The sequence below is a fragment of the Phasianus colchicus genome, chromosome 14, assembly GCF_987193195.1.
Source record: "Phasianus colchicus chromosome 14, bPhaCol1.hap1.1, whole genome shotgun sequence".
Classification (NCBI taxonomy): Eukaryota; Metazoa; Chordata; class Aves; order Galliformes; family Phasianidae; genus Phasianus; species Phasianus colchicus.
In genome coordinates, this window is record NC_143449.1 from 18,424,649 (window position 1) to 18,450,107 (window position 25,459).

At 62.4% G+C, this 25,459-nt stretch overlaps 3 protein-coding genes across 13 annotated transcripts; 2 read left to right on the forward strand and 1 right to left on the reverse strand.

Annotated features, from left to right (window-relative positions):
* The first annotated feature begins 19 nt into the window (after positions 1-19).
* On the forward strand, positions 20-8,331 carry SHROOM4 (shroom family member 4). 5 transcript variants are annotated; one of them, XM_090150464.1, is made up of 10 exons: positions 20-210; positions 1,782-1,933; positions 2,713-2,844; positions 3,102-4,749; positions 4,845-4,906; positions 5,004-5,510; positions 6,039-6,401; positions 6,523-6,649; positions 7,007-7,279; positions 7,361-8,331. In XM_090150464.1, exons 1-10 carry the CDS (start codon positions 85-87, stop codon positions 7,628-7,630), a joined length of 3,660 nt encoding a protein of 1,219 aa, XP_090006590.1. In that variant the 5' UTR covers positions 20-84; the 3' UTR covers positions 7,631-8,331. The 5 variants fall into 5 exon arrangements, with proteins under 5 accessions (XP_090006590.1, XP_031449929.2, XP_031449928.2 ...); XM_031594069.2 differs by having other exon boundaries at positions 3,144-4,749; positions 6,478-6,649; XM_031594068.2 differs by having other exon boundaries at positions 21-210; positions 6,478-6,649.
* A 731-nt stretch (positions 8,332-9,062) lies between these two features.
* Positions 9,063-21,597, forward strand: DGKK (diacylglycerol kinase kappa). Of its 5 annotated transcripts, none has more exons than XM_090150466.1 (29): positions 9,063-9,247; positions 9,844-10,041; positions 12,890-13,000; positions 13,081-13,161; positions 13,305-13,409; positions 13,685-13,817; positions 13,912-14,018; positions 14,090-14,215; positions 14,294-14,396; positions 15,714-15,876; positions 15,950-16,058; positions 16,285-16,424; positions 16,506-16,587; positions 16,780-16,871; positions 16,960-17,059; positions 17,500-17,737; positions 17,944-18,045; positions 18,143-18,242; positions 18,316-18,423; positions 18,913-19,009; positions 19,085-19,192; positions 19,298-19,411; positions 19,483-19,617; positions 19,685-19,851; positions 19,921-20,038; positions 20,114-20,416; positions 20,485-20,590; positions 20,799-20,929; positions 21,131-21,596. In XM_090150466.1, exons 2-29 carry the CDS (start codon positions 9,844-9,846, stop codon positions 21,203-21,205), a joined length of 3,552 nt encoding a protein of 1,183 aa, XP_090006592.1. In that variant the 5' UTR covers positions 9,063-9,247; the 3' UTR covers positions 21,206-21,596. The 5 variants fall into 5 exon arrangements, with proteins under 5 accessions (XP_090006592.1, XP_090006593.1, XP_031449932.1 ...); XM_031594073.2 differs by lacking the exon at positions 9,063-9,247 and having other exon boundaries at positions 9,801-10,041; positions 20,114-20,200; positions 20,300-20,416; XM_090150467.1 differs by lacking the exon at positions 9,063-9,247 and having other exon boundaries at positions 9,799-10,041; positions 18,916-19,009; positions 21,131-21,597.
* A 14-nt stretch (positions 21,598-21,611) lies between these two features.
* On the reverse strand, positions 21,612-24,928 carry CCNB3 (cyclin B3). 3 transcript variants are annotated; one of them, XM_031594077.2, is made up of 12 exons: positions 24,822-24,928; positions 24,350-24,457; positions 24,195-24,278; positions 23,975-24,093; positions 23,724-23,799; positions 23,367-23,465; positions 23,180-23,272; positions 22,865-23,002; positions 22,444-22,599; positions 22,138-22,287; positions 21,924-22,054; positions 21,612-21,837 (listed from the first exon to the last, which is right to left on the reverse strand). In XM_031594077.2, exons 2-12 carry the CDS (start codon positions 24,440-24,442, stop codon positions 21,768-21,770), a joined length of 1,209 nt encoding a protein of 402 aa, XP_031449937.2. In that variant the 5' UTR covers positions 24,443-24,457; positions 24,822-24,928; the 3' UTR covers positions 21,612-21,767. The 3 variants fall into 3 exon arrangements, with proteins under 3 accessions (XP_031449937.2, XP_031449935.2, XP_031449936.2); XM_031594075.2 differs by having other exon boundaries at positions 23,367-23,468; XM_031594076.2 differs by lacking the exon at positions 24,822-24,928 and adding an exon at positions 24,786-24,805 and having other exon boundaries at positions 23,367-23,468.
* Positions 24,929-25,459: the final 531 nt, after the last annotated feature.

Genomic DNA, 25,459 nt, shown 5'->3' on the forward strand with positions numbered 1-25,459 from the left:
CAGGCGGGCGGGGGGGTGGGGGGTGTCATTTCCTTCGCCGTGCCGAGCCGTGCCGAGCCGTGCCGGGATGGGGCGGTAGCGGCCATGGAGCGGGCCGAGGGCCGGCCCGGGGCCGTGCAGTTGGTGCATGTGCAGCTTCAGGGCGGCGCGCCCTGGGGCTTCACGCTGCGGGGGGGGCTGGAGCACGGCGAGCCCCTCATCGTCTCCAAGGTAAGATCGGTGGTCCCGTCTCCCCCCCCCTCTCCCCTACAACTCCCTTTCCCCGCTTCCCAGGGCTCCCCCCGGGGGCAGGGAGGGCGGAGCGCAGGGAGCGGGAGGAAATTCCTCCGGCACATCCGTTGGGCTGGCGGGGGGGCGGCCGCCCCCGCACCCCTCCACCCCAAGGAAGGCGATGCCGGGACGGGGGGGCACCCGTGTCCCCGCTATGCTGCCTCCATATCCTCGAGATGGGACTTTGGGGGAAGTTGGGGTCCCTCCGACCCCGCTCCTGGCCCATCCGCCAAGGGTCCGCGCTGGAGATCGGGGTTTGTCGCGGGGGCGGTGGCAGCTGCGCTCCCCTTCTCCTGACCCCCCCACCCTGCAATTGTCCCTCGCTCTGTTGCTGTCCCCGCTTTTTTGGGATCGGTTGGCATTGCCCCCGCGGGAGTCGTGCAGCACCCATGGGACACCCCAAATGCATGGCAGGGGGTCAGCCCCGTCCCCTTCGCTCGTGCCCCCCCAGTTTGTCCCTCCCAATGTACCCAGGGCCATCCCGCCCCGCTGCAGCGTGGTCTGGCCGGGGGAGCTGGAAAAGTGGCTCCTGTCCCTGCCCTGTGCCCCAGGGGTGTCACCCCGGGGCTGAGAGCCACTGTGCCCCGAGTCTGGGATGGGGACCGCGGGGACGCGTCCTGCCACTGCGGGAATCGAGAGGGGGGGTCCTCGCCGTGCCGGCCCCCGCCACCGCCGCGTGTGCAGTGCAGACAAAGGGGGCTTGTTCCAGCGCTCTGTGCATTCAGTGAGGGTCCCCCGGGGCGCCCGCAGCCGGCCGAGGGGCGTGCGTGCCGGCAGAATGGGGGGCCCCGGGCCCCCATGCTGGAGGAAGGATGGAGGGGGACCCGCTGTGTGGGTCCTGTCCTGCGGTGGGCTCGGCGTGGCTTCCAGCAGGTATTCACACCGGCCAACTTGGTGCCACCATTAGGGACCAGAGTGAACGCTGCGGTTCGGCTGCCCGGCTGCGCGAGCGCTGCGCTGCCTGTTGGTCCCCCAGCTCTGCCCCTGGGGGTGCCGGGGAGCGGCGGGGGGCCCCCGGCAGTGGGGCTGGCAGCCACCCAGGCGGGTGCTGAGGGCGCTGTGCGCAGAGCCCGTTCCTCTGCCGGGCAGGGTGGGGAGCCCGCAGGCAGGGTGGGCGGCTGGCAGTGGCGTGTCACCCCATAGGTGGCTTTGGGGTCCCCGTGGAGCCCTCCAGGAAAGGGTGCAGAGTCCCGTGCTGGCTGTTTTCCCCTTAAGCCAGCAGGCGGGCAGCAGAGCAGCATCCTTACTGAGCTGGAAATGAAGCCCCTATGGGTGACGGGCACAAAGAGCCCTTGTGCTGCCCGCGCCCGCAGGGGAATCTGCTGGGACGGGACATTTTTCTTCCCCCTCCTCCTTTCCCTCTGCCCTTTCTTAGCTCAGAATTTCATGTGACTGGGGCGGACACCGCGGATCCCTTGCATTCACAGCATGGTGCTCGGGCTGAAGGCACCATCGGGGTGTGGGGGGCGGCTTTTGGGATGGTGCTGCCCTGATGCCTGTCTCTCACCCAGGTGGAGGATGGGGGGAAGGCAGCACTGTCCCGGAGGCTGCAGCCCGGCGATGAGCTGGTGAACATCAGCGGGACCCCCCTGTACGGCTCCCGCCAGGAAGCCCTCATCCTCATCAAGGGCTCTTACCGCACCCTCAAGATGATCGTCCGCAGGTTGGCACAGGGATTGGGAGGGGGATCTGGGTGTGGGGTCACCCCTAGCATCACTCCTGGTCCCTCAGTGGGGTGGGCAGATCCCAGCCTGGTGTCCCTTGCTCACCGCCCCCTCTCTGGGCGGTATCTCCAAGCTCTCCCTTCCTGCTTGCCTGGGGAAGGAAGGAGAGGCAGTGCTGGCCCCCCCAGCCCCCCCTGCAGCCATTCTGCCGGCTGCTCCCAGCCGGGCTGCAATGCTGGGGGGCACAGAGGGTCCTGGGTCGTGCCGCCACTGGGGTGCAGCCTCATCCATGGTGAGTTTGAGGGTGCCAAGGGGTGGGGTAAGGGACCCCCGTGCCCTCCCCTCAGAACCCATTCCCTTCATGCCAAGCCCTGGGGATGGGACAGCCCTATGGATGCTGGGGTTGGCAGATGGCATTTGTGGGGTGCAGGGAGTGGCATCACCCCTTCTATCCATATGGGAACACTTAGGAGGGACTGGGATGAGGGGCACAGAGGTGTCCCCGTTGTCCCTTCAACAGGGTCCAGCAGCTGAAGCCAAGAGGGTTGAGCTTGTTCTGGGTTGGGAGGAGAATGCTCAGCCGTGCCCTGTGCCAGAACCCTGTGTGCCATACCTGGGACCCCTGTGGTCCCCCCCATCACTGCTGTCCCCCTTAGATGGGCGCTGGCCTGGGGGTGGGGGGGTGGGCAGGAAACCCCATAGGAAGTGACTTCAGCCCCGGTTCCTCGGCCCGGCTTCCTCCCCATTCTTGTCCTCTCCCGCTGTTGCTCTTGGCAAGGAGGAGCGTGCCCGTCCTCCGGCCCCATTCCTGGCACATGGCCAAGCTTGCCGAAATCCGCCCCGACGCCCCGGCCATGCACTGCCCCCCCGATGCCTTCAGCCTCTCCTGGCCCTCGGGTTGTGATGTCAGGTGAGAAAACATGGAGGGGTCCCGACTAGGGGGAGAATGGGGGGGGGGTCCCCAGGCTGCCCCACACTGTGGGTTCGCCACTGCCCTGTTTACTGCTGGCAGGAAGGGGTGGTGGCTGTGCCGGAGGCAGCCAGGAGGTGACGAGTCCCGGTGCCACGCATTCCCCATGTCCCCTGGGCAGCTGTTGTGCTGACCTGAATCTGTGGGTTGTGTGCTCCCTTTCGGGGACACTGACGGCACTGTGACGCTGCCGGCAGCGAGCTGTCCCTGCAGTGGAACCCGCTGTCCCGGCACTGCAGCACGGACCGGAGCAGCTCCATCGGGAGCATGGAGAGCCTGGATCAGCCCGGCCACGCTTACTACGAGGGCACCCCATCACCTGTTGAGCACCACAACAAGCGGGACTCAGCCTACAGCTCCTTCTCAGCCAGCTCCAACACCTCAGACTGCGCCTTATCCCTGCGCCCTGAGGACGCCGCCGGCCCTGAGGGTCCCTGCAAGCCCCCAGACCCACGCTACCTGCAGACAGGTGCTGAAGGAGCAGAAACGCGGCACGCCGCTCGGCACTCCGTGCCCCCGCAGCCCCCGGTGCGCAGGGACAGCCTGCGGGCATCCCCAGCCAGCAGCACGGACCGCCGCCGCGTGTCGGTGCCCGCCGCCCCTCTGCACGCCCAGGGGAGGTGGATCTCCGACACTTTCCTGTGCCAGCGGGACAAGGACGGCGAGGGGAGCAGCGGGAGGATGCCGACAACGTGTCCCCCCAGGGAGCACCTCTCCGCCGATCAGTACTACATGCTGAGCTCCCACCCTGACCGCTGCGCTGGGGACGGCGGGGATCGGTCCTACCCGGAGAGCAGCACGCACCGTGTGCCGGATGCAGGGATGGACACAGCGGGGGACACCGTGCTGCTGTCCCCTCTGCAAGGCCATCGTCACAGCGCGCCCGAGCAGCTGCTTGCCTCCCAGCTCCGCGCCCTCCATGTGAGCACCGGCAGCGGGCGGGCATCGCCTGCGTCCCCAGCACCTGATAACCACCGCTGGACCACATCCCCGCTGCACGCCGAGCCCCGCGGGCCGGGTGGGCTCAGCCCCGCGCCCAGCACCGAGGGCCTGGCTGAGGAGCAGCGGGCAGGGGGTCGGCGTGGTGGGGGTCCCCCAAACCGCTCAGCTCACTTTCGGCGCCGCAGCGAACGCTTCGCCACCAACCTGCGTAACGAGATCCAGCGGCGCAAAGCGCAGCTGCAAAAGAGCCGGGGACCCGGAGCGCAACCCCGGGGCGAGGAGCCGGTGGAGGAGGCGGAGGAACCCACAGAGGGCTCACCCAGCCCTGCGCCCAGCGAGGACGGCAGGAGCTGCGTGGGGGACATGCTGCCAGGCCCCGAAGTTGAACGGGTGGCACCCAGCCGGGGCCGCTGGCGTTGGTCTCCGGAGCGCAAGCTGCAGCCGCGGCGCTCGCCCAGTCCCCGTGAGCACCAGGGTGCAGAGGAAGCCGTCCTCCTGCCCTTTGCTGACCGCCGCAGATTCTTCGAGGAGAGCAGCCGCCCCACACCCGCCTGGCATGGAAAACCCCAAAAAGCGGCTGAGCCTGACCCTTTTCCAACCGCTGAGCACCGCGACGCTCGCCGCGTATCTGGACCCTACAGTGAGTGCTGCCGGGAGCAGCAGCCCTACTACAAAGTGCTACCGAGGCATGGCGAGCTGGAGTATCTGCGGGGCTGCCCCTATCCCTATGGGGCTCCCCCTGGGATGCACGAACCTTGCCGCTACTGCACCGGGGAGATGTGCCCGGCGCTGCTGCCCCGTGGCCATGCCTACCGCTGCCACCCATGGGCACGCTGCCCCGACTGCTGCTGCATGCCACGGGATGAGAGCAGCGCCTGGGCACCTCGAAAGGCCTTTATGCCGGTGAGTGAGCCGTGCTTTGGGGATTTGGGGTTGAGCATCGGGTCCCGGCTTGCTGGATCCTACTTGATTCCTGCCGTCTCTCCATCCCCACGCAGGAATTTCCCCTGGAGGAGTGGGAACCACCAGCGATAAGCAGAAAAACCAGCCAGTCCATTGGGTGAGCCAATGTGGGGTTTGGGGGGCTGCATACACCACCATGCATGCAAAGGGGTGGGCACGATCGAGGGGTGACTTCTTGATGCTTTTCTCCCTAGCGAGCTCACCCACTACAAACCGGGCTTCCAGCGGCTCGGCCCCTTCCGGCCCTGCTTTGAGAGCTCTGAGCCCGAGTGGCCGCCCTGCTACCGCACCACGTCCACGCACGACCTGTCCTGGGATGGCGAGCGGCCGCCCCGCTCCCCTGAGCCCCCCCCAGAGCCTCTGCACCGCCCGCTGCGAGGCCGAGCCTTCTCCGAGAGCCACCTCAACCTGGAGCCTTCCAGCCCCCGTGCCCGCAAAGACTTCCTCCGGGTGCAATCGGAGGTTCCGAGTTTACCCAAAAAAAAGGGTCCCCCACCCCCCCGCCCGCCTCCACCCAACTGGGAGCAGTACAGGTTGCGCCGAGCATCACAGCATCCCAAAAACGGCTCCGGATCTGGCACGGTCCCACCACCATCCCGTAGCATTGCCGAAGCCGTGCGGCAGCGGACGCGCAGCCTCGCTGCTGAGACCCCCCCTGCCCGCCCCCGTGGGACGCCGGAACCCGAAGCTGAGCTGTGCAGGTGGGCGCTGTGGGGACCCCAGGGCCACCTCCTCACTTTTGGGGATTGGGGACCACACTGTCCTTTGGAGGATGGTGTCAGCATCTCCATCACTTGGCCTGAGTGAGATGCAGGGGGTTCCCTTGTGGGGGGGTTTGCAGATGGGGAGGGGGTCCCTGAACTCTCTGTCCCCTCCCTGCATGTCCCCATGCAATGATGTCCCCACCACTGTGTCCACAGGGTCAGGGAGGTGCAGCGTCTGATGCACGGACTCAGATGTGAATGATCCAAATTGTTTATTACAAGTTCTCACATCACTTACATACGTTCACAAGTTTTCTAGCTTTCCCATCCACCCCTACAACTTTCCCATCCACCTTTCCATGTCAGCAGAGCATTCTACAAAACACTCTTCAACCGTTCACACAGGTGCTTATCCAATCAGAGCCGTGAGACGTTCTTTCTTCTTCTAGAGGTGTCCTTGGTTCTCATGCTGTTTATCTTGCTCCACAGCTTCTGCTCTGAACGGTTTTTCTTCTATTCCCACAGGGAGGAGTGCTCAATATCGAAGGACCCCTGGGAGCAGGAGGACCCCCCCCAAAGGCTCAGCCGGGGCCGGGGCTGGTCCAGCCAGTGCCCCCTGCCCACCCCCAGCCCCATGGGCACCCCGGGGAGACCCCATTCCCGCAGCCCCGAGGGGTCCAACGCCCGGGGAGGGCGACCCCAACCCCGTCGCATGAATTCGGAGGAGTTGCTGTGGGACGTGGCGGGCAGAGACCGCTCCTTGGCCGGCATCTTGGTGTCCTCTCCGGTCACCACTGCCACTGTCATGGGTGAGCTGCTGGCAGCAGGGGATCGCCAGGCGTGGAGGGAGCGGATCCAGCAGGATTGGCACCAGGAGCCACAGGACAGGTAGGGATTGGCAGCCCTTGTCTCCTGGGTGCATGGGGATGGTGGTGTCCCCATCACTGAGTCCTTGTGCCCACAGGCAGGGCTTCGAGCCCATCTCACCCCCTCCTGGGGCCGCCGGTAGCCCCCCCTCCTATGCAGCATATTATGGCAAAGCTGAGCTGCTGGGCAAAGTGAAGGAGCTGCCGGAGGTGGTGGAGGGAAGCTCAGAGGAGGAGGAGGAGTTGGAGCGGGAGCTGGTGGAGAAAAAGGTAATGGGGATGAGGGTTTCTCGGTGGAGGATGCTGGCTGCACTGCTCCATTCACACAGGAATGCTGGCTGCAGGGTGCAAAGATCTGTGCAAGGATGTTGGTTGCATCCCTTCACTCTGCAAGGCTGCTCTTCATCTATGCTCAGATTCTGGCTGCATGCCTTCATCCACGCAGCGATGCCAGCTGCATGTCTCCATCTGTACAAAGATGCTGGCTGCATGCTTCCATCCATGCAGTAATGCTTGCTGCATCCCTGCTCTATGCAAGAGTGCTGCCTGCATGACTCCATCCACGTGCCGGCATCCCTGCTTCCCAGTGTTGGTCCCCAAACCCATCTGTCCCCGTCCCCCTGACAGCTGCAGCTGGTGGAGAGCCTGAGCCGCAAGCTGGCGGTGCTGCGGGAGGCACAGCGGGGACTGCAGGAGGACATCAGCGCCAACGGGGTGCTGGGAGAAGAGGTGGCAGCCCGCCTGCAGGCGCTCTGCACGCCGGCCGAGTTCGACAAGTACCGCCTCTTTGTGGGGGACCTGGACAAGGTGGTCAACCTGCTGCTGTCCCTTTCGGGCCGCCTGGCGCGGGTGGAGAACGCGCTGAGCGCTCTGGGGCCGCACGCCGCCTCCGAGGATAAGGTGTGCAATGGGAACGGCGGCGGCGTATGGGGTCGGGCTGCAGCGGGGCCGTGGGGTTCATGTTTTGGGTGTCGTCTGTAGGTGGCCCTGCGGGAGAAGCAGCGGCTGCTGGCGGCGCAGCTGGAGGACGCCAAGGAGCTGCGGGAGCACGTGGGGCGGAGGGAGGAGGCGGTGGGTGCCATGGTGGCCCGCTATCTGCCCCCCGAGCAGCTGCAGGACTACCGGCACTTCGTCAAGATGAAGTCGGCGCTGACGGCCGAGCAGCGCGAGCTGGATGAGAAGATCAAGCTGGGGCAGGAGCAGCTGCGCTGCCTGCGGGAGAGCCTCGGCCAGGCACCTACCAGCTGCTAGCCCTGTCCATCCATCCATCCGTTCATCCATCCGTTCATCCATCCATCCATCCATCCATCCATCCATCCATCCACCCACCCACCCCCCACCCACCCATCCATCCATCCATCTCGTTTATTTTTTCACATATTTATTCTCCAGGCCGACTATTTGACAAATGGGATGTGATGTCCCCCATCCCACCGTGTGCCTTCAACCCCGTGCCTCAAAGGGTTAAGCCCTCTGTCCTCCCGTCCATCTGTTCTGTCCGGTTCCGTGAGTCCGTCTGGTCTGTCCGGAGGCAGAGGAATGTGGCCTCCTCTTCCTCCCCATTGTGTTGGGAACAATGGCCCTGGTCCCTCGGTTCTGTGTCCCCATTGCCCACGGGGACACTAAGCAGCAATGTCACCCGCACCGGAAGGGAAGGACGTGGGGAAAAAACCCCCCCAAGGACAAAACAGGGCTCCCGTCCCTAAATCTGCCTGTGCCGCGCTGTCCCCAAACAGCACTTAGTCCCTCTGCCTCCATCTGTCTCTACTGTCTGTCTGTCCCCTCCGCGCTCATTTTGCACAGGGGTTCTGCAGGAGGGGGGACGTGGGGACATTTTGGGGTGCCGTGCACGGGGTCACTGCTAGGACCAAAGAGTGCTGTCCCCCCAGAGAGGGGACACGGTGCCCTGGTGCCTGTCACACTAAAGGAGCAGCAGCTGCTGCACAACTGTCCCAGGGTGTCCTGCGTGTTTTGTCACTACGTCCCCAGATGTCCCCAGTGTCACCGGGCTGAGCTGGGGACGGCGGCCCCGAGGGGGTGGGGGAGTGGAGAGTCGAGGTGGGCTCGGGGGTCTCGGTGTCCCCACGCTGCGAGGGAGGGCAGCGCCGGCCGCTGGGTGGCATCCGCGGGGAGATGTCACGCGTGGGGCGGTGCGTGGGGCGGAAACACGGGGGTTGGGAGGCTGGGCACGCGTGGGTGAGCGCAGGTGAGCAGGGGCTCAGAGCGCAGGTGAACACAGTGCACGGCCATAGGTGTGAGCGAGCACACGCGGGTGGGTGCGTGGACACGCGTGCGAGCATCCGCACGGACATACAGCCGATCGCGTGGGGGCACACGCGGGGAGAAAAGTGAACGGATGCACACGCGTGCGCACACACCCAGGTGAACGGATGCACATACGCGTGCGCGCTCACACATGAACGCATGCACGAGCGTGCACGCACAGGTGAATGGATGCACACGCACGTGCCCGGCACCTCTCCGTGCTCCCCGCTCCCGTGCACGCGTGGGTGGCTGCGGATCCCCGCGCTCTCACCTGCTCCCCTCGCGCACGCGTGGGCTGCGTTCCCACGCGCGTCCCCCTCCGCCTCCCCAACTCCACGCTCCCCGCTCCACGTGGGCGGTGCACACGCATGTGCGCGGCGCTGCGTGTGCGCGCGTGCTCGGGGCCGCGCGTGGGCCGCCCGCGCGCGGCGCAGCGCAGCGCAGCAGAGCGGCAGAGCGGCAGCCGGTGCAGGCTGGGGCTTGCAGCGCAGGGGCAGGGCCGGGGCTGCCGTGCAGAGGCGTCGTGCTGGGGGGGGGGGGACCGGGGGGTGCACGGCGTCCTTGCACCGGCATCGGCATCGGCGGCGGCTGCGGGCTGCAAAGGTGCGTGCCGTGGGTTTTTAAATGGGGGGGAGGTGAGAGGGGGTGGGGGGGGGATGGTTCGGGTGCGCGGATCTGCGGTTGGATTGAGAGGGGGGAGAGCGGTGGGGGGGCTGCACTGCGGTGCTGCTGCTTTGGTTCCCCCCCCCACCCTCCCCGCTCTCCCCATCCCATCATAAATCGGCAGCCCACGCTTGGTGCTCGGAGGGGAGGAGGCAGAGCATGTAGGGGAGGCGGGGGGCTGCAGTGGGTGCCCCGTGGTGCAGCCAGGTGGGTGCCCCCCCCCCCCTCCCCCACACACACTCCATATGGGGAGCCCCCATCCCACCCTGGATGCTTCTCATCCCTTCCTGAGGCGGGAGAGCCCCCTCTTCCCCCCCATCACACCCCAGGGACAGGCACCCACGGGGGGGGGCAGCACCCAATGGCACCGGGTAGGAGCGGGGGCACCAAGCAATGGGGCACCAAAACAAGGGAATGGGAGAAGTTGTGCACCCCAATGGCACCGTCCCCATGGATTCCCACCTCGCGGGGGCTCTGTGCCCCATTTCAGGGCTCCATCTCCCCACCTCAGGGCTGTCCCCCCCTTCCCCCCGAAGATGGCTGAGAAGCTGGTGGCCGGCGACCTGTTCCTGCGGCAGGCACGGGAATCCGTGTCATCCCTGGACTCGGACAAGCTGTCCCCTGTGTCCCCCGAGGCGGGCGGTGAGGAATCGTCAGACAGCGAGGGCGAGCAGGAGGGCAGCACCCACAAACTCATCCGGAAGGTGTCCACCTCGGGGCAGATGCGGAGCAAGGTGAGGGGACCCCCACCTCCTGTCAGCCCCAACCCCAAATCTTTGTTTTATTTCCTCCCCGCCGTGGTTATGGGTTGGCAGCTTGTGTGCGGCGTGACGGTTTGGTAGGTCCTATAGAAATATGGGGTGCTGCTATGGGGACAGGAGGCCGATTTGGGTCTGGGGGTGGCAGAGCCCCCGGTGCTGTTTGGGATCGCTGGCTCTGTGCTGTGCTGTGCATTGGTGGTGTTGTGGGGTCCCCTTGTCCCCCAGGCTGGGTGGCAGCATCCAGCACTTCACCATGCAGGAGGCAGTGCTGGAAAGGGAGCACGTATGGCATCCAGTGTGGCCCCCATGCAGCCATATGGGGGGGCAGCACCCCACAGTCCTAATTAGCACAGAGTTAATAAGGGAGAACCCAGTGGTTCCCGAGAGATGCCTGGTTTAGCGGCGAGGAGACCTATTTTTGGGTTTCCTCAACCATCCCTGCTGCTGATAATGGGGGGCTACTGAGGTTTTAGGGTCCCCACCCCACCTCTTGGGGTTCAGCGTGCCCCCATATGGTGCTGATGTCTCTCCTGGGGACAGGACAGGGCGGACATCCCATCCCCATATGTGCTGCGTCCATCCCCCCCCATCAATGCGCACCCCAAATGCCAAAGCCCCAACCCCACCCCCATCCATCCCAGCCCCCCGTCCCCCACACCCCAATCGTGGGCTGTAATTGCGGGGCTCCCCATGGGGCGCTTTGTGCCGGCCCTGGCGCGGAGGCGTTGAGGCCATTGTGCTCAGTGACAATGACAGCTGCCAGGCGCAGGTGCCCCTGCAGGGCTGAATGGCCCCAGTGCAGGAGGGGGGTTGCTGCCACCCCCTCCTCCTCCTCCTCACTGGGGCTGAGGGCTGCCGGTTCCCTGGAAAGCTGTGGGCATCAATGGGAAACCGGGGGTGGGAACATCCCCCACCACTGGCAGAGCAGTCCTGGGGTGTCACCTGCTGGAGTAACCCAGGGGACAACACTGGTGACGCTGGGCTGAGAAGTGTCACCGCTGAGATGCTGGGCTGCAAATCGTCTCTGAGAGCTGCTGGCAGCTGCCGGTGTGCTTTGGGGTCCCCCTGTGTGCTTGAGGCAGTCCTATGTGCCCCTGCTCACTTTGGGGGTCCCTCTTTGTGCTTTGGGGTCCCCTGTGTTCTTTAGGGGGTCGCTTGCGGGCCCTTCGGTCCCCCGTGCCCTTTGGGGTCCTCTGCATGCTCTTAAGTCAGCTGCATGCTTTGGGGACCCTCTATATGATTTGCAGTCCCCCTTATGCCTTGGGGTCTTCTGCATGCTTTGGAGTCCCCCTGCATGCTCCGAGGTCACCTGGATACCTTGGGGCCCCCTTATGTGCTTCGGGGTCCCCCTATGTGCTTTGGGGTGCCACGATGTGCTTTGGGGTCCTTCTGCATGCCATGAGGTCCCTTGTGTTCTTTGGGGCTGCCCCACATACTTTGGGTTCCCCAGTGTTCTTTGGGATCATGACATCCCCTGTATGCTTTGCAGTCCTCCTGTACACTTTGGGGTCCCCTGCGTGCTGTGAGTTCCCCCCATAGAGACATCCTGATCCCCCACTGGGGACTCCATTGGTCAGCCCACAGGGAAATCATCTCAGGTTCACGGGATACCACCAGCACCAGAGCCCAGCCGAGCCCCAGTGCCCCACACTGCTCCCAGCCTGCAGGGATGTACAAGGGACAGAGTGGCAGTGCTGGGCCACCAAGATAGCCCAGTGCCAGCAGCCGGATGTCTGTGGGGTGCCTCACCCCGACACACTTTCCGTTCTGCACACACTGCATCGCCATCCCCCATTAATTCTGCAGCCCCTTTTCATGCACCGGCACTGAAACCTTGCAAGGGTTCCCACAGCGCCGGGGTTTGGGGGCTGCAGGGCTGCAGGGCACATCGTTGGGGTGCACGGCTGAGGCTGAGCCCGGAAGGGCCCGTCGTGTTGCACAGCTGATAAGGTTTGCAGCCGCCCACAGCCCCAACCCTCCTGGCGTTCTGGTGGTGCGGGGTCAGACCCAGCGGATCCCTCTGCGTTCCCATGGGGTGATGCTGGTGAGATGCAGGTTGGTGCTGTGATGCGTGCCGAGCCGCCTCTCCTCCTCTTTCTTTTGGGGCTTTTTGCTCCGATTTGGGGTGTTTTGACGTGGGGGTGGGGATGGAAAGTGCTCTGCTTTTCGGGTTGAGTAGCCGGGTCACATCCTGCCCAAGCCCTGCATCGCTCAGAGCTGCTCCCGCTGCGGTGCTGGCACCCGCCCTGCAGGATCGTGCTGCCCGCCTGGCCCCCGGCCACGCCGAGCTGGGCTGCAGTGCTGGCTCCGACCCCGCTGTGCCTGCACCACGCTGCAACCCCTGCTTCCGAGCATCGGGATCCCCCCCGCTCCCCCCCCACTCCTTCCCACCCGGAGCCCCCCTGCATCCCCCTGCGCATCACCACCAGGAGGTGCCCATGTGCCATGCTCCTCATTATTAGGAGCTCACCGTGTCCCCTTACTTCTCCCCCCACCAGGAGCCCCCCAACATCTCCCTGTATCTCCTACTCCTCACCATTACAACTTCCCACACCCCAACGTTCCTTCCCATCATAAAGCCCCCCATGTCTCCCTGCTCCTCACCAGCAGGATCCCCCCATGCCCCTCTCCTCACATCACCATGACACCCCATGTCCCTCCATCACCATCCCAAGTCCCCTGCACCCCCATACTGTCACCATCAGGATTCTCCAATGTTCCCTCATCATCACCATGCATCCTCCTGTCCTCATGATCATTACTGCCATCCTGTATCACTTGGTGGGGGCTCCTGGGAGCTGATGTCCCCATGTCCCCACAGAAGAGTGTGAAGGAGGGGCTGCTGCTGAAACAGACAAGCTCCTTCCAGAGGTGGAAGCGGAGATACTTCAAGCTGCGGGGCCGGACGCTCTATTATGCCAAGGATGCTAAGGTGGGCTGGGGGGGGTTCTGAGCCCCCACTGAGCTGGGTTTGGGTTTGCAGCAGTATTGAGCCCTGCTTTGTTCCCACAGTCCCTGATCTTTGATGAGGTGGATCTGTCTGACGCCAGCGTGGCTGAGACCAGCACCAAGAACATTAACAACAGCTTCACAGTGAGGCGGAGGCTTTCTGTGGGGTTTGGGTGGGCTGCCGTGGGGTTTGGGTTGGCTGCCATGGGGTTCAGGTGGGTTGCCGTGGGGTTTGGCTCTCTGTGGGGTGGCCTTGCAATGGGCTGTGGCACTGTGGCTCGTCGCAGGTGATCACGCCGTTCCGCAAGCTCATCCTATGTGCCGAGAACCGTAAAGAGATGGAGGACTGGATCGGGGCCCTGAAGTCAGTGCAGAAGTGGGAAATCCACGAGGTGTGATGGCTGTGGGGTCAGGGAGTGGGTCCCCAGGGCTGGCAGTGCCAGGACGATGGGATACTGGGAGGGTCTATTGGGATATCGGGATGCTGGGGTGGACCAAAGGGACTGTGAGACGCTGGGATGCTGAAATAGCGGGATGCTGGGAAGGACTGCAGGGATGTTGTGTTGTCGGGAAGGACCGCTGGGATGGCGGGATGCTGGGAAGGGCCGCTGGGATGTGGGGGGGGGTCGGGGAGTCACCGGGGCTGCAGCTGGGCTGTGCCCCACAGGCCACGCAGTTCAACATGGAACACTTCTCGGGCATGCACAACTGGTACGCCTGCTCCCATGCCAGACCCACCTTCTGCAACGTGTGCCGCGAGGCGCTCTCAGGGGTCACCTCCCACGGCCTCTCCTGTGAAGGTGGGCACCCAGGGGTCCCCTGGGCCATGGGGGTGGGGGAAAGGTGGGGTTAGGGGCCGTCCTCGCCCCTCACTGCTCTTCCAAACCCCACAAGTGTGCAAGTTCAAAGCGCACAAGCGCTGCGCCGTCAGAGCCACCAACAACTGCAAGTGGACCACGCTGGCGTCCATCGGCAGCGAGATCATCGAGGATGAGGATGGGGTGAGCATCCCCAGTGCGGGGCCATCGTCACTGGGCGTGACGTGGTGACTGACAGTTGTCCCTGCCCGCAGGTGGCCATGCCCCACCAGTGGCTGGAGGGGAACCTGCCTGTGAGCGCGCGCTGTGCCGTCTGCGACCGGACCTGTGGCAGCGTGCGGAGGCTGCAGGACTGGAGGTGCCTCTGGTGCAAAGCCATTGTAAGGATCTGTCCCCCTTGTATCCCCTGGGGATGGTGAGGCTGTGGGTTGTCCCTCAGCTAACACAAATGCCCCCAGGTGCACAGTGCCTGCAAGGAGCAGTTCGGCAAGAGGTGCCCCCTGGGGCAGTACAAAGTGTCCATCATCCCCCCCACCGCCCTGAACAGCATCGACTCGGATGGTGAGTTGGAGGGGACGCACCGTGGCCGTGCCATCAGTAGGTTCCAGAATGAATGCCACCCAGGGATGTTCCCACACCGCTTTCCTCGCCCTATCTGCTTCCCTATCCAGAGGGGTCCAGCTGGCCTCAGCCAAGCAAAATCTGTTCCTCTCCTCCGGATATTCCTTCTTGTGTTCTTTAATGATTTCCACCGCTCCGCTCAGCCGGTGGCTCATCTGCTGCTCGTTACTCATCGGGATGCTGTCAGGGCAACCGTCACGCGGTTCTCCTCCCTCCTCAGAGCTGTGTCTGCTCCATCCAACCCAGGGACTGGGAATAGGGCGGCCGAGGTGTCCCTGAGCCGGCTGCGGGCCAGCCCCTTCCATCCTGTGCTGTGGGCACATCGCATTCCCCATCTCATTTCTTTAAAAGCATGCTGCTGGCTGCCAGCCGCCCTGAGTCATCTGCAGAGCTGGGGGGGACATGGCAGCCTTTGGCAGTGGCTGTTCCCCAGGGCCACCACATGCCACTAAATCTGGGTGGGGATTCCCACCTGGTTCTGCTGGGTCAGCCCCTGCAGTGAGGGATGGACCCCTCTGTGCCCATTGCTGTGGTTGCAGCCTGAGGACAGGAGCCAGCCCGCTGACTCACTGTGCCTGCAGGGGCAGTGCTGGAAGAACTAAACTTGGCCTGTGTGCTGCCCTGGCACAGCCTCGCCTGTCCCTGGCCCCATTCCCTTTCCCATCCCATCCCATCTCCTTCCCCATCTCCGTTTCATCCTCATTCCCATCTTCCTCTCATCTCCACTCCTATCCTCATTCCCATCTCTGTCTCTATCCCTTACCATCTCCCTTCCATCCCCAACCCCATCTCCATGCCCATGCTTTTTCCCATCCCCATCTGATCCCATCCCATTCCATCTATGTCTCATCCTCCTCTCCTTCTCCATTCCCAACCCCATCACGTCTCCTTTTCCATCTCCATCTTATCCCACCCCATCTTCATTCCATCTCCAACCCCATCTCTGCCTTTTCCCATCCTATCCCATCCCATCCCATCCCATCCCGTCCAACCCCATCAACATCCCATTCCCTTTTCCTTCCCCATTTCCATCCCCGTCCTTGTCACCTTCTCCATCCTTATCACTGTCCCATCCCCATCTCTATCTCATCCCAACTCTGCCTCCTCCAACCCGTTTTCCAACCCCTCTCCATTCTCATACCCCTTGCTTACTCTTCCTCCTGCCTGTAGGGCTGGATGCAGTCAGAGCATCCTCTGATCTTCAGGGCAGCCCCCTTCAGGGCTGGGGACAGCGCTCATGTCCGTGTGTCCTCACAGGGTTCTGGAAGGCCACCTGTCCCTCCTCCTGCTCCAGCCCCCTCCTGGCTTTCGTCAACTCCAAGAGTGGGGACAACCAGGGCGTCAAGTTCCTGCGCAAGTTCAAGCAGTTCCTCAACCCTGCCCAGGTCTTTGACCTCATGAATGGAGGCCCACACCTGGGGTGAGTGCTGGCAGGTGGTGTCACCTGCAGGAGCCCAGCGGGACCCCACAGCCCCCTCTGCCCCCTTTTCCAGGCTGCGCCTCTTCCAGAAGTTCTCCACTTTCCGCATCCTGGTGTGCGGTGGCGATGGCAGCGTGGGGTGGGTGCTGTCTGAGATCGATGCTCTGGGGCTGCACAAGCAAGTGAGTGGTGGCAGGGGGACGACGGGGACAATGGGAATGATGGGGACAATGGGCTGCCACCTCCCATCTTCATCCTGTGGGGAAAACTGGGCTGAGGGACTTCCACTTCCCCATCCTCACCCCATGGGGACAACAGGGATGTGCCTGTGGTGATGTCCCCTGCAGCACTGAGGTGTGGGGTACCTGCAGGGTGGGTGCAGGGCTGAACCCCGTCCCTGTCCTGCAGTGTCAGTTGGGTGTCCTGCCCCTGGGCACTGGTAATGACCTGGCACGGGTGCTGGGCTGGGGCAGCCTCTGTGATGATGATACGCAGCTGCTGCAAATCCTGGAGAAGCTGGAGAGGGCCACCACCAAGATGCTGGACCGGTGAGCACTGGGGAGATCTGGGCATCCCTGCATGACAGATGGGGCCAGGGGATTGTGGCATCCCTGCTCTGTGCTTGACAGGTGGAGCGTGCTGACCTACGAAGCCCCCAAGCAGTCCCCACCAGCCCTGAAGGAAGAGGAGGATGGAGACTCCAACATCCAGGTGGGCACTTCTGAGGACTTCCTGCCATCCTGAAACTGATGTTGGATGGGGGGTGTTATGGAAAGGGGGCAACATGGCATGGAAAGAGTATGGCGGGGCTCAGACTGCTGTGTGTCCCTGTACTGAGGGGATGGACACAGTGGCATGTCCCCATCCTGGCTTGGGACACCCATCCAGCTGTCCTCTCCCCAGGCCCACATCTCCCACTACGCTGACTCCGTTGCCTTCCACCTGGCCAAGATCCTGGAGTCAGACAAGCATTCAGTGGTGATTTCATCCGCAAAGTACGGGGTTGCTGGGGTTGGGCTGCTGGGTATGGGTCCCCCCAGGACACCACTGGTCCCATGACTCCCTGATTGCTTCCCTTGTCAGGTTCCTCTGTGGCACCGTCAATGACTTCGTGGCTGAAGTTGGCCGTGCCTACAAGAGGGCAACTGAGAACAAACAGGAGGCTGAGCTGATGGCCAGAAAGGTGGGCTTGGGGGTTGTGGGGGGCTGCTGGGGGTGTGCATGCCATAGGAGTGCCCAGTTCTTAGGGTCCCAGGCACTTAGGTTGCAAACCCAAATAGACAGGATTTCCAGGTAAGCATATGGTGCCCAGGCACTCAAAGTGTTCAAGGGTGCCCAAGCACTTGGGGTACTCAGGAAAGCATGGGGTGCCCAAATATTCAGGATTTCCAGGCACTTGGGGCGCCCAGGTAGCTACGAGATACCCGGGCACTTGGGGTGCCTAGGTAAGCACGTGGCATCCAGGCATTTGGGGTACTCAGCCAAGCATGGGATGCTCAAACAATTGGGTACCCAAGCAAACATGGGGTGTCCAGAACAGCATGGGATTTGGGGTGCCCATCCCTTGGGGTTCCCATGCCTTGGGGTGCCAAGCAGAGGGCTGAGTGCGCGGCCACCCCACAGTGCGCCATGCTGAATGAGAAGCTGGACTCGCTGGTGAGGGAGCTGACCGAGGAGGCTCAGGCCATCGTGGTCCCTGAGGGGACCCCGCAGGGCACCCCGACCGATGCCAAGGAGCTGGAGAAGGGCGGCTTCGCCCCCAGCCCTGTGCCCCGCATCTTCAAATCCAAGGAGCAGCTGATGCTGCGGGCCAACAGCCTGAAGAAAGCCCTGCGGCAGATCATCGAGCAGGCTGAGAGAGGTGAGGGGGTGGCACGGGGAGGGGCCGTGCCTCAGTTTCCCCTCTGAATGTTCATCACTGTGCAATCCCAAAGGAGCATCATCCCATCTCCAGGGTGATCCAAAGGCTGGGGCAGGCCGGTGCGATGCCCCGGGGCTGGGGGCAGCTGTTGGGATGCAGGGGGGGGGGTGCTCTGGCCCCACCACTGTGCTGTGTTTGCCCCCCAGCTGTGGATGAGCAGAACAAGCAGACCCAAGCATATCAGGCCACCGCGGTTCCCAGCAAGAAGGACAGCTCAGAGGAGCTCAACAAGGAGGAGGAGCGGCTCTGTAAGGCGCTCATTTGGCACTCAGCATCTTTTAGGGAGGGCTTCGAGGGGAGCAGTGGGGTGGGCTCACTCACAGCCACCTCCAACCCAACCTGCAGGCTCTCGGCGGGAGACGGTGACCTCGGCCACCTCATCCATCCTCCTGGAGCGGCCGGACACCTTTGGCAGCTTACAATTCCCTGAGGATCCCGGTGTGCTGTGAGTTTGGGGTCATTCCAGGGCTCCGTTGGGTTTTTGCTTTGTATGCTGGTGCCAGCCCCGCTGCTTTCAGGCACTTCTCGGAGAAATGTGTCATGAACAACTACTTTGGCATTGGCCTGGATGCCAAGATCTCACTGGAGTTCAACAACAAGAGGGATGAGCACCCTAAGAAGTGCAGGTTGGCTGAGACCCCGCTGGGAAAAATGTGGGATGTGTGTGTAACCCCCAGCCCAGTTCCATGGTGCCCATGCTGGGAGGGATTGCTGGGATGGATCACTGGGATGCTGGAAAGGACTACTGGGTTGCCAGGATGCTGGGAAGACACTGTCAAGATGCCAGGAAGGATCACAAGGATAGCAGGATGCTGGGAAAGGCCACTGGGATGCTGGAAGGGATCACTGGGATGCTGGGAAGAGCCAGCAGGATGCTGGAAGGGAAGTGGGGAAAGACCACTGGGATGCCAGGATGGACCAAAAGGTTGCTGAAAGGGACCATTAGGATGCTAGGAGGGACCACTGGGTTGCTGGAAGAAATTACTGGGATGCCAGGATAGCGAGATGACGGGAAGGACCACTGGGATACTGAGATAGACTGCTGGGATGTTGGGTGGGATCACTGGGATGCTGTGAGGCCGGTGGCCATTCACCTCCCCCGCTGCACCCCGCAGCAGCCGCACCAAGAACATGATGTGGTACGGGGTGCTGGGCACCAAGGAGCTGCTGCAGCGCACCTACAAGAACCTGGAGCAGCGGGTGCAGCTGGAGGTATGGGGTCAGGGCTGGGAGCAGGGCTGGGGTGGGGGCAGTGGGGTGGCCCCCAGGCTCAGCCCTCTCTTGCAGTGCGACGGGGTACCCATCTCGCTGCCCAGCCTGCAGGGCATCGCCGTGCTCAACATCCCCAGCTACGCAGGGGGCATCAATTTTTGGGGTGGCACCAAGGAGGACAACGTGAGTGCGAGCTGCGGGGTTGGGGGTGGGGGGGAGGGCAGAACCCCTCTCTATCACTGGGGGAGGAGGCACTGAGCCCAGCGTGGTGGGGCTGTTCCCATGCAGAACTTTGGCGCGCCGTCCTTCGATGACAAGAAGCTGGAGGTGGTGGCTGTGTTTGGCAGCATCCAGATGGCTGTGTCACGGGTCATCAACCTGCAGCACCACCGCATCGCCCAGGTAGGGATGGGGGGAGCCCTGCAGGGTGCCACTCTCTGCCAGCCCCGGTGCCAGCCCTGTCTGCCCCGCAGTGCCGCGTGGTGAAGATCACCATCCGTGGGGACGAGGGTGTCCCGGTGCAGGTGGATGGGGAAGCGTGGATCCAACCGCCCGGCATCATCCGGATCCAGCACAAGAACCGGGCACAGATGCTGACCAGGGACCGGGTGAGCCCTGCGGGATGGGCTGTGGGGCTGTGGGGGTGAGCAGGCTGGGACCTCTGTGCTCCCGCAGGCGTTTGAAAGCACCTTGAAGTCCTGGGAGGACAAGCAGAAGGGGGAGAGCTACCGTACGGCCGCACGGCCACGGCTCAGCTCACAGCAGTCCATGGAGTACCTGACTGAGGAGGAGAGCAGCCTGCTGCAGCAGCTGTCACGCGTGGCTGAGACCCTCATTGCCAGGTGAGGATGGGGGCGAGGGGCTGAGGGGGGACACAGGGACGCTCTGGTTCCATCCCATCCCTGCTGCAGGATCCGCGAGGCAGCCAAGGCACACAAAGGCGTGGAGCAGGAGCTGGCACACGCCGTCAATACCAGCACCTCGGCGCTGAGCGATGCGCTTTGCAACAAAGCTGCCGGCACCCCCGAGGTGAGCAGGGCTGGGGAGTCAAATCCCCATCCTAGCAGACCCTTGGCTTCATGCTCACCCTTTGTGTCCCCACAGTTTCTCAGCAGGAACGCAGCTGTGGAGGTGGTGCTGAGCATCAAAGCTCTCTATACTGAGACCAGAGCGTTTCTGGAGGGGAAGGCGGTGAGTGTGGGGCTGGGGACCCCCCCGAGCCCTTCAGCCCAGGTGTCCCCCCCGCCAGCAGGTGGCACTGGGGCTGGGGACGGTCCCTGTCCCCCACAGCTGGACTCACCCCTGGAGGAAGAAGCACTGCAAGGTCCCCTAAGCGCATTAGGCCAGGAGCTGCAGCGGCTGCTGGACATCCACTGGCTGGGACCCATCGCCCACCCCAGCGAGGAGGTGGGTGCATAATGGTGGGGGGGGGGCTGTGTTGGGTGTAAGGGTGGGCTTAGCCCTGTTTCTTGCAGGAGAGTGCCAGCAGTGCCAATAAGGGCAGCTTCAAACTTCGCCTCAACATCCCCAAGCCCAGGAAGGACAAGGCACAGAAGCAAAAGAGCAACAGTGCGCTCCCAGGTAAAGGAGCTGCGCGTACAATGGGATGAGAGAAGGAGCTGCAGTAGAGCTCAGCCCCACGGGAGGCTGATGGGGCAAAGGGAGATGGTTGGATACTCCATAGAGAAGTGAAAGAGCCCCATGAAGAGGTGGAGGGAACAAGGGACAGCATCTGCCACACTTGTGTGCTGGTGCCCTGCTCCACTTCTGGGGTTTTTCTCCCTTCTAGCGGACAAGTGGGGTGCTGAGGAGGTGGCTGCCTGGCTGGAAACACTTGGGTTAGGGGAATACAGAGAGATTTTTATCCGACACGACATCCAGGGCTCAGAGTTGATCCTGCTGGAGAGAAGAGACCTGAAGGTACCACAGCCCTTGTTTCCACCTCCTAGATCTCAGCACAAGAGAGCACCGTGTCCCCTTCCCTCCTTCAACTCATTGTCCCTTATCAGTGGGGACACAATGGTGGGGAGGGAGCTGACCCCAGCCCTTGGTTCACCAGCATCATGCCTGTGCTCCACCCATGGGAGCAAGGCTTTGCAGCTCCTCTCTCCCTCCCCACAGGACCTGGGCATCACCAAAGTCGGCCACATGAAGAGAATCCTGCAAGCCATTAAGGAGCTCAGCAACCCACCCTAGGCTGCCAGGAGCTGGGGGGCCTGGGTCCCTGCTGCCCCCTGTGCGTGTGTGTGCGTGTGTGTGGAACCCTCTCCCCCCTCCCAGCTTGCTTTGCTTTGTCTGTTTGTCACCCAGCATCCCTGGAGCTGCTGCTTCTCCCTGAGCCTCGGGGGCTGAAGATGCCATCAGGTGCAAGGTCACTACAGGAGCCAGGGAGCTGGGCTGCAGTATGGGGCCAAAGCAAAAAGATCTCCCCCTTTCTCTATGTCGGTATTTAAGCTGTGTAAATATTTGGAGAAAAGATATTTATTGCTGCTGCTGGTGTCAAGTCACTGCTTGGGGACAGAAAGAGGATGGGACCCGGGGACCCTTCCAGCCCTCCTTTATCCCTGCACCCCCTCTGTGAGCAGCCCCTACTACAACCACATTAAGATATACACAATATTTTATTGACAACTCTATATCTTTTTTTTTTTTTCCACATTCAGTAAAAACACTGTTTTGTTTAGCTTTTTTTTTTTCCCCCTTTTTATGTACACAGTGCTCCCACTCCGCTATTTACAGGCTATGTACAGAGGCAGGGCTAGCTTTTCAACTTCTCCTCCAGCTTCATCATGTCCATGGGGGTTGTTTTGGCGACCTCAAAGAAGATCCTGCAAGGAGTTGTGTGAGGTTACAGAGCTCAGCAACAGCCCTAGCACCCCCAGGAGAGCCCCCCAAGGGGGGGTGGGATGCTCACCTGTGTGAGTACTTGGTGCGCACAGCCTTCAGGTTGTCACAGGGCTGATAGGTGAGCAGAAAATTCAACCTTTTCACCAAGGGATGCAGATCCTGAGCACGGTACCCACTGTAATACTCCAGAGTGGGGGTCTGCAAAGGGACAAGAGGTGAGCCACAGTCATCCCTGCGATGTCACATTGTCCTTCCATCCTTCCCCATGTTCCCACGCTCACCCAGCCACCCAGGTTCTTCATGGTGAGAGCCAGCAGCAAGCTGCTGGCAGCCAGCTTAGAGGGCCGCTCCCGTGCGTAGTCGTACTCCTGCAGGGTCATCTCACAGAGAAAACGGGCCAGAGTCAGCGTCTCCATCGAGGCACGGGCACACTGTGGGCAGAAGGCTCAGATTTAAGCAGCACCACACCAGCATCCTTCTTTCTGGGGCACTGGATGCAGATCCCAAGCCCTCAGGTCAACGCCATCACCACTAACCCTCCCTCCCTCCCTCCCTGTGTCAGCCCATGGGAGGTGGCAAAGCCCCACCTTGGCAAAGCGCCGCAGGAAGCGGTAGGGGATGGGGATGTTGATGTCGAAGTTGAGGGTGCGAAGGATGCTCGTCTCCATGGCAATGAGCTCTTCCTTCTTGTAGGCATCATCGCAGATGTACAGGATGTCATCCATGCATGGAGGACAGCGCTCCTGCGGGGAGGAACTGCTCAGAACTCATCTTGACAACATCTAGGGGGAGCCCATGCAATTTTCAGGCCTTCTCAGGGTACATCTCCCACCAGGAGCATCATATTGTGACACCCTGGTATCCTGCCAGTCCCCAGAATGCAAGAGGAGCCAGGTCTCCAGTAGGCAGGATTCAGCCCTCAGCATAGAAAGGGACAGCACGAGGATGGGTGTGCCATCCCAGAACTTTAAAGTCCCAACATTCTCCAAAACCCACACCAAGAGTCACCTCGAATTTGGAGGCAATGAGGACAGCAGTGGAGCCGATGAGCTGCAACTTGTCCCTCATGCTCACCACCTCCACCAGGTAGTGGTCCACCAGCTTCACTGCCAGGTACAGAGTCTCATGGTTCAGCTCAAAGTTTTCCTGCAAGGATATGAGGTGTTGGGCAAAAGCCTGAATTCCTGGGCCATTCACAGTATCATCAGCATGGGGAGGGGGATGAAGAGGAGCTCTGAACTGGGGATGTTCATAGGTCCAGAGCGACTCCCACCCTATATAAAGCATGGGACAAGTCCAAGCCCCCTCCCCATGCCTGCCTACCTGCACCTCCACCATCCAGTCCACTAGGATGGCACGCATGTCCCTACTGATATCTGGCTGCTTCTCCATGTAATCAGGGAGCAGGAACTTTTCCTGTCAAGGCAGCAGAAGTCAAAGACTCCCCTCCCAAAATGAGCCCCTCCCACCCCACACAGGACTCCCTGGGCAGACATCACTCATCGCCCACCTCCCTCTCTCGCATGTAGTCGAAGATGTCCTTGGCATACTCAGCATTGGCATAAGGATCTCCCAGCTGCTCCTTATCTATGTCCTCCACCACTACGACCTGCTGTGTGGAGAAGGCAGCAGTGACAACAGGCATGGGAAAAGCTTGCAGAGCTCTATGGGGTAGCACATCCTCTCTCCAAGCTGACCCAGAGCCTTCACTCCTCTCTTTCCCATTGGAGAGGCTCCTAGAAGCAGGTTTAACCTCCAGCTCCCATCCCACCACGCTGAGCAGCTTCCAGAGATGCCCCAGTACCCCTAGAATAGGGCTGGGGGCCAGGATACACCCTGCGGTCCATCACCTGGGACAGCTTCATACCTGCACAGTCTCCTCAGGCACAGAATCTTTCTCAGGCTCCACAGGAACGTCTGCTGGGGGGTTTTTCCTCCATGACCTTGATAGGACAAAAACTTCATAAGGGAGACATCTCCAAGAAGTGCCATCTATCTCCTGCCCATCCCCATCCTGCTCACGTACTCCAGCACCCCAGCGCAGCCCCAACACCACAGGGATGGCTGTGAGTGGGTGCTGGTCCCCACACCCTGTTCCCATCTCACCTGGGTACTCACTTTTTTAGGTTGATCTCATTGTTCTTGGCCACTGTGGGGGCAGGGGGGGCCCTGGTTTCTTTGCGGATGGGAGCTCTGACCTCCTCCTTCTTCCCTGTCACTGTCTGGTTCTTGTGAGACTGGTTTTGGGGGGAAAAGAGAGGAAAACGTAGCAAAGAGGTAAGGTGAGGCTCATCTGCGCTTCTCAGGGAGGGGGCTGGGGGCACAGCAATGCACTCACATTGGTGATGTCCCCAAATGCTGACCTCTTCTTGGGCCCTCCCTGGGGTGAGGATGGGGAGCGTTTGGCCTGGCAGCCCTCCTCCTGCAACACAGTGATGTGGGGCTGGGGGCACCCCATAGGGAGCCCAAACTGCCCATAGCCCACAGCCATACCTTCTCTTGGGGGACATTCTCGGTAATGGAGAGCGCCCTGCTGGCTCGGGGCTGCTTGTTGCTCTGTGCCTTGCTGCTGGGTGCCACCGGCATCCTCCTCCTCGGCTTCTGCGAGCAAAGAGGGGGGTGGGCACAGTTATGGGGGAGGGGGTCCAAATCTCACTGCGCACCCGCAGTAGAAAGGCTACGGGGCCCACTAGCACCGTTCAGAGGCTCAGAGCGTCCTCCCAGCCCCGCACACAGCCCCACACGGAGGGGAGCACCGGGGGGGTGGGAGAAGCAAAGAGATACGGGGAGAGGGGGTGCAGCGGGACCTCCCCACCCCTCCTTCCCTCCACGAGGTCTCAGTGCCTATAGGGTAGGAGCCCAGCTCAGCACCCAGCGACACACGAAGGAGCCCCACACGTAGGTAGGAATAAAACTAGGGGTCACAAACGGGAATTCCAGGCTAAAGCATCCCACCGCCGCTCACCTGCACGCAGCCGCCGCCGGCCCGGCTCTTTCGAAAATAGCAGCGCTGCGGCGGCTGCCGGCACTGGTCGAGCCGCGCGGCCAATCAGCGAGTGGGCCGCTCCGCACGAGAGCCAATGGGAACGCCGGGATGGATGCAGTTGCAGGAAAAAGAGTTTAAAATTCGGCCCCAGCGACCAATGAGGAGCGGCGGAGGGGAGAGGGGCGGGGTTATGGCGGTTGGGGGCGGGGCCGGGGCGGTTGGGGACGGTGTCATGGCGGCCTGGCGGCGTCACGGCGGCTTGGCGGTATCATGGCGGCGGTGTCATGGCGGCGGTGCGGCGCAGGGAGGCCCGTAGCGCCCTGCGTGACTTCCGCGGCCTCCGCGGATCTCTTCTGACACACGGCCCGGGTTCCTGCGAGCTCTGGGGGCTGTGTCCCCATCAGGGGGCTGCAGGGCCGTGCTTGGGCCAAGCGAGGCCTAGTGAGGCCCTGTGCCTGTGGTGAACACAGCCTGAGACTGCAGCTTCCCTACCACCAACAGCCGACTAAACACCTCCCCCTGGCCTGTCGCTCTTAGATTATGTGCAGAGTCACTCTCTATCTTGTTTACGAGGTTCCCTTATTGACTAAATAGCTCTCCCCACCGTTGGCCCCGAG

What these genes read in the sequence shown, in the direction of transcription:
- SHROOM4 (XM_031594068.2), top strand. Translation starts at nt 85, where the DNA reads ATGGAGCGGGCCGAGGGCCGGCCCGGGGCCGTGCAGTTGGTGCATGTG. An exon ending in CTCAAGATGATCGTCCGCAG is followed by an intron (nt 1,934 to 2,712) that starts GTTGGCACAGGG and finishes GCTCTTGGCAAG; the next exon opens with GAGGAGCGTGCCCGTCCTCC. An exon ending in GGGAGCTGGTGGAGAAAAAG is followed by an intron (nt 6,650 to 7,006) that starts GTAATGGGGATG and finishes TCCCCCTGACAG; the next exon opens with CTGCAGCTGGTGGAGAGCCT.
- DGKK (XM_090150466.1), top strand. Translation starts at nt 9,844, where the DNA reads ATGGCTGAGAAGCTGGTGGCCGGCGACCTGTTCCTGCGGCAGGCACGG. An exon ending in GTGGTGATTTCATCCGCAAA is followed by an intron (nt 16,872 to 16,959) that starts GTACGGGGTTGC and finishes TTCCCTTGTCAG; the next exon opens with GTTCCTCTGTGGCACCGTCA. An exon ending in AGATGCTGACCAGGGACCGG is followed by an intron (nt 19,618 to 19,684) that starts GTGAGCCCTGCG and finishes GTGCTCCCGCAG; the next exon opens with GCGTTTGAAAGCACCTTGAA.
- CCNB3 (XM_031594075.2), bottom strand. Translation starts at nt 24,442, where the DNA reads ATGCCGGTGGCACCCAGCAGCAAGGCACAGAGCAACAAGCAGCCCCGA. An exon ending in AATGAGATCAACCTAAAAAA is followed by an intron (nt 23,800 to 23,974) that starts GTGAGTACCCAG and finishes TGTCCTATCAAG; the next exon opens with GTCATGGAGGAAAAACCCCC. An exon ending in TGCCTGAGGAGACTGTGCAG is followed by an intron (nt 23,469 to 23,723) that starts GTATGAAGCTGT and finishes TTCTCCACACAG; the next exon opens with CAGGTCGTAGTGGTGGAGGA.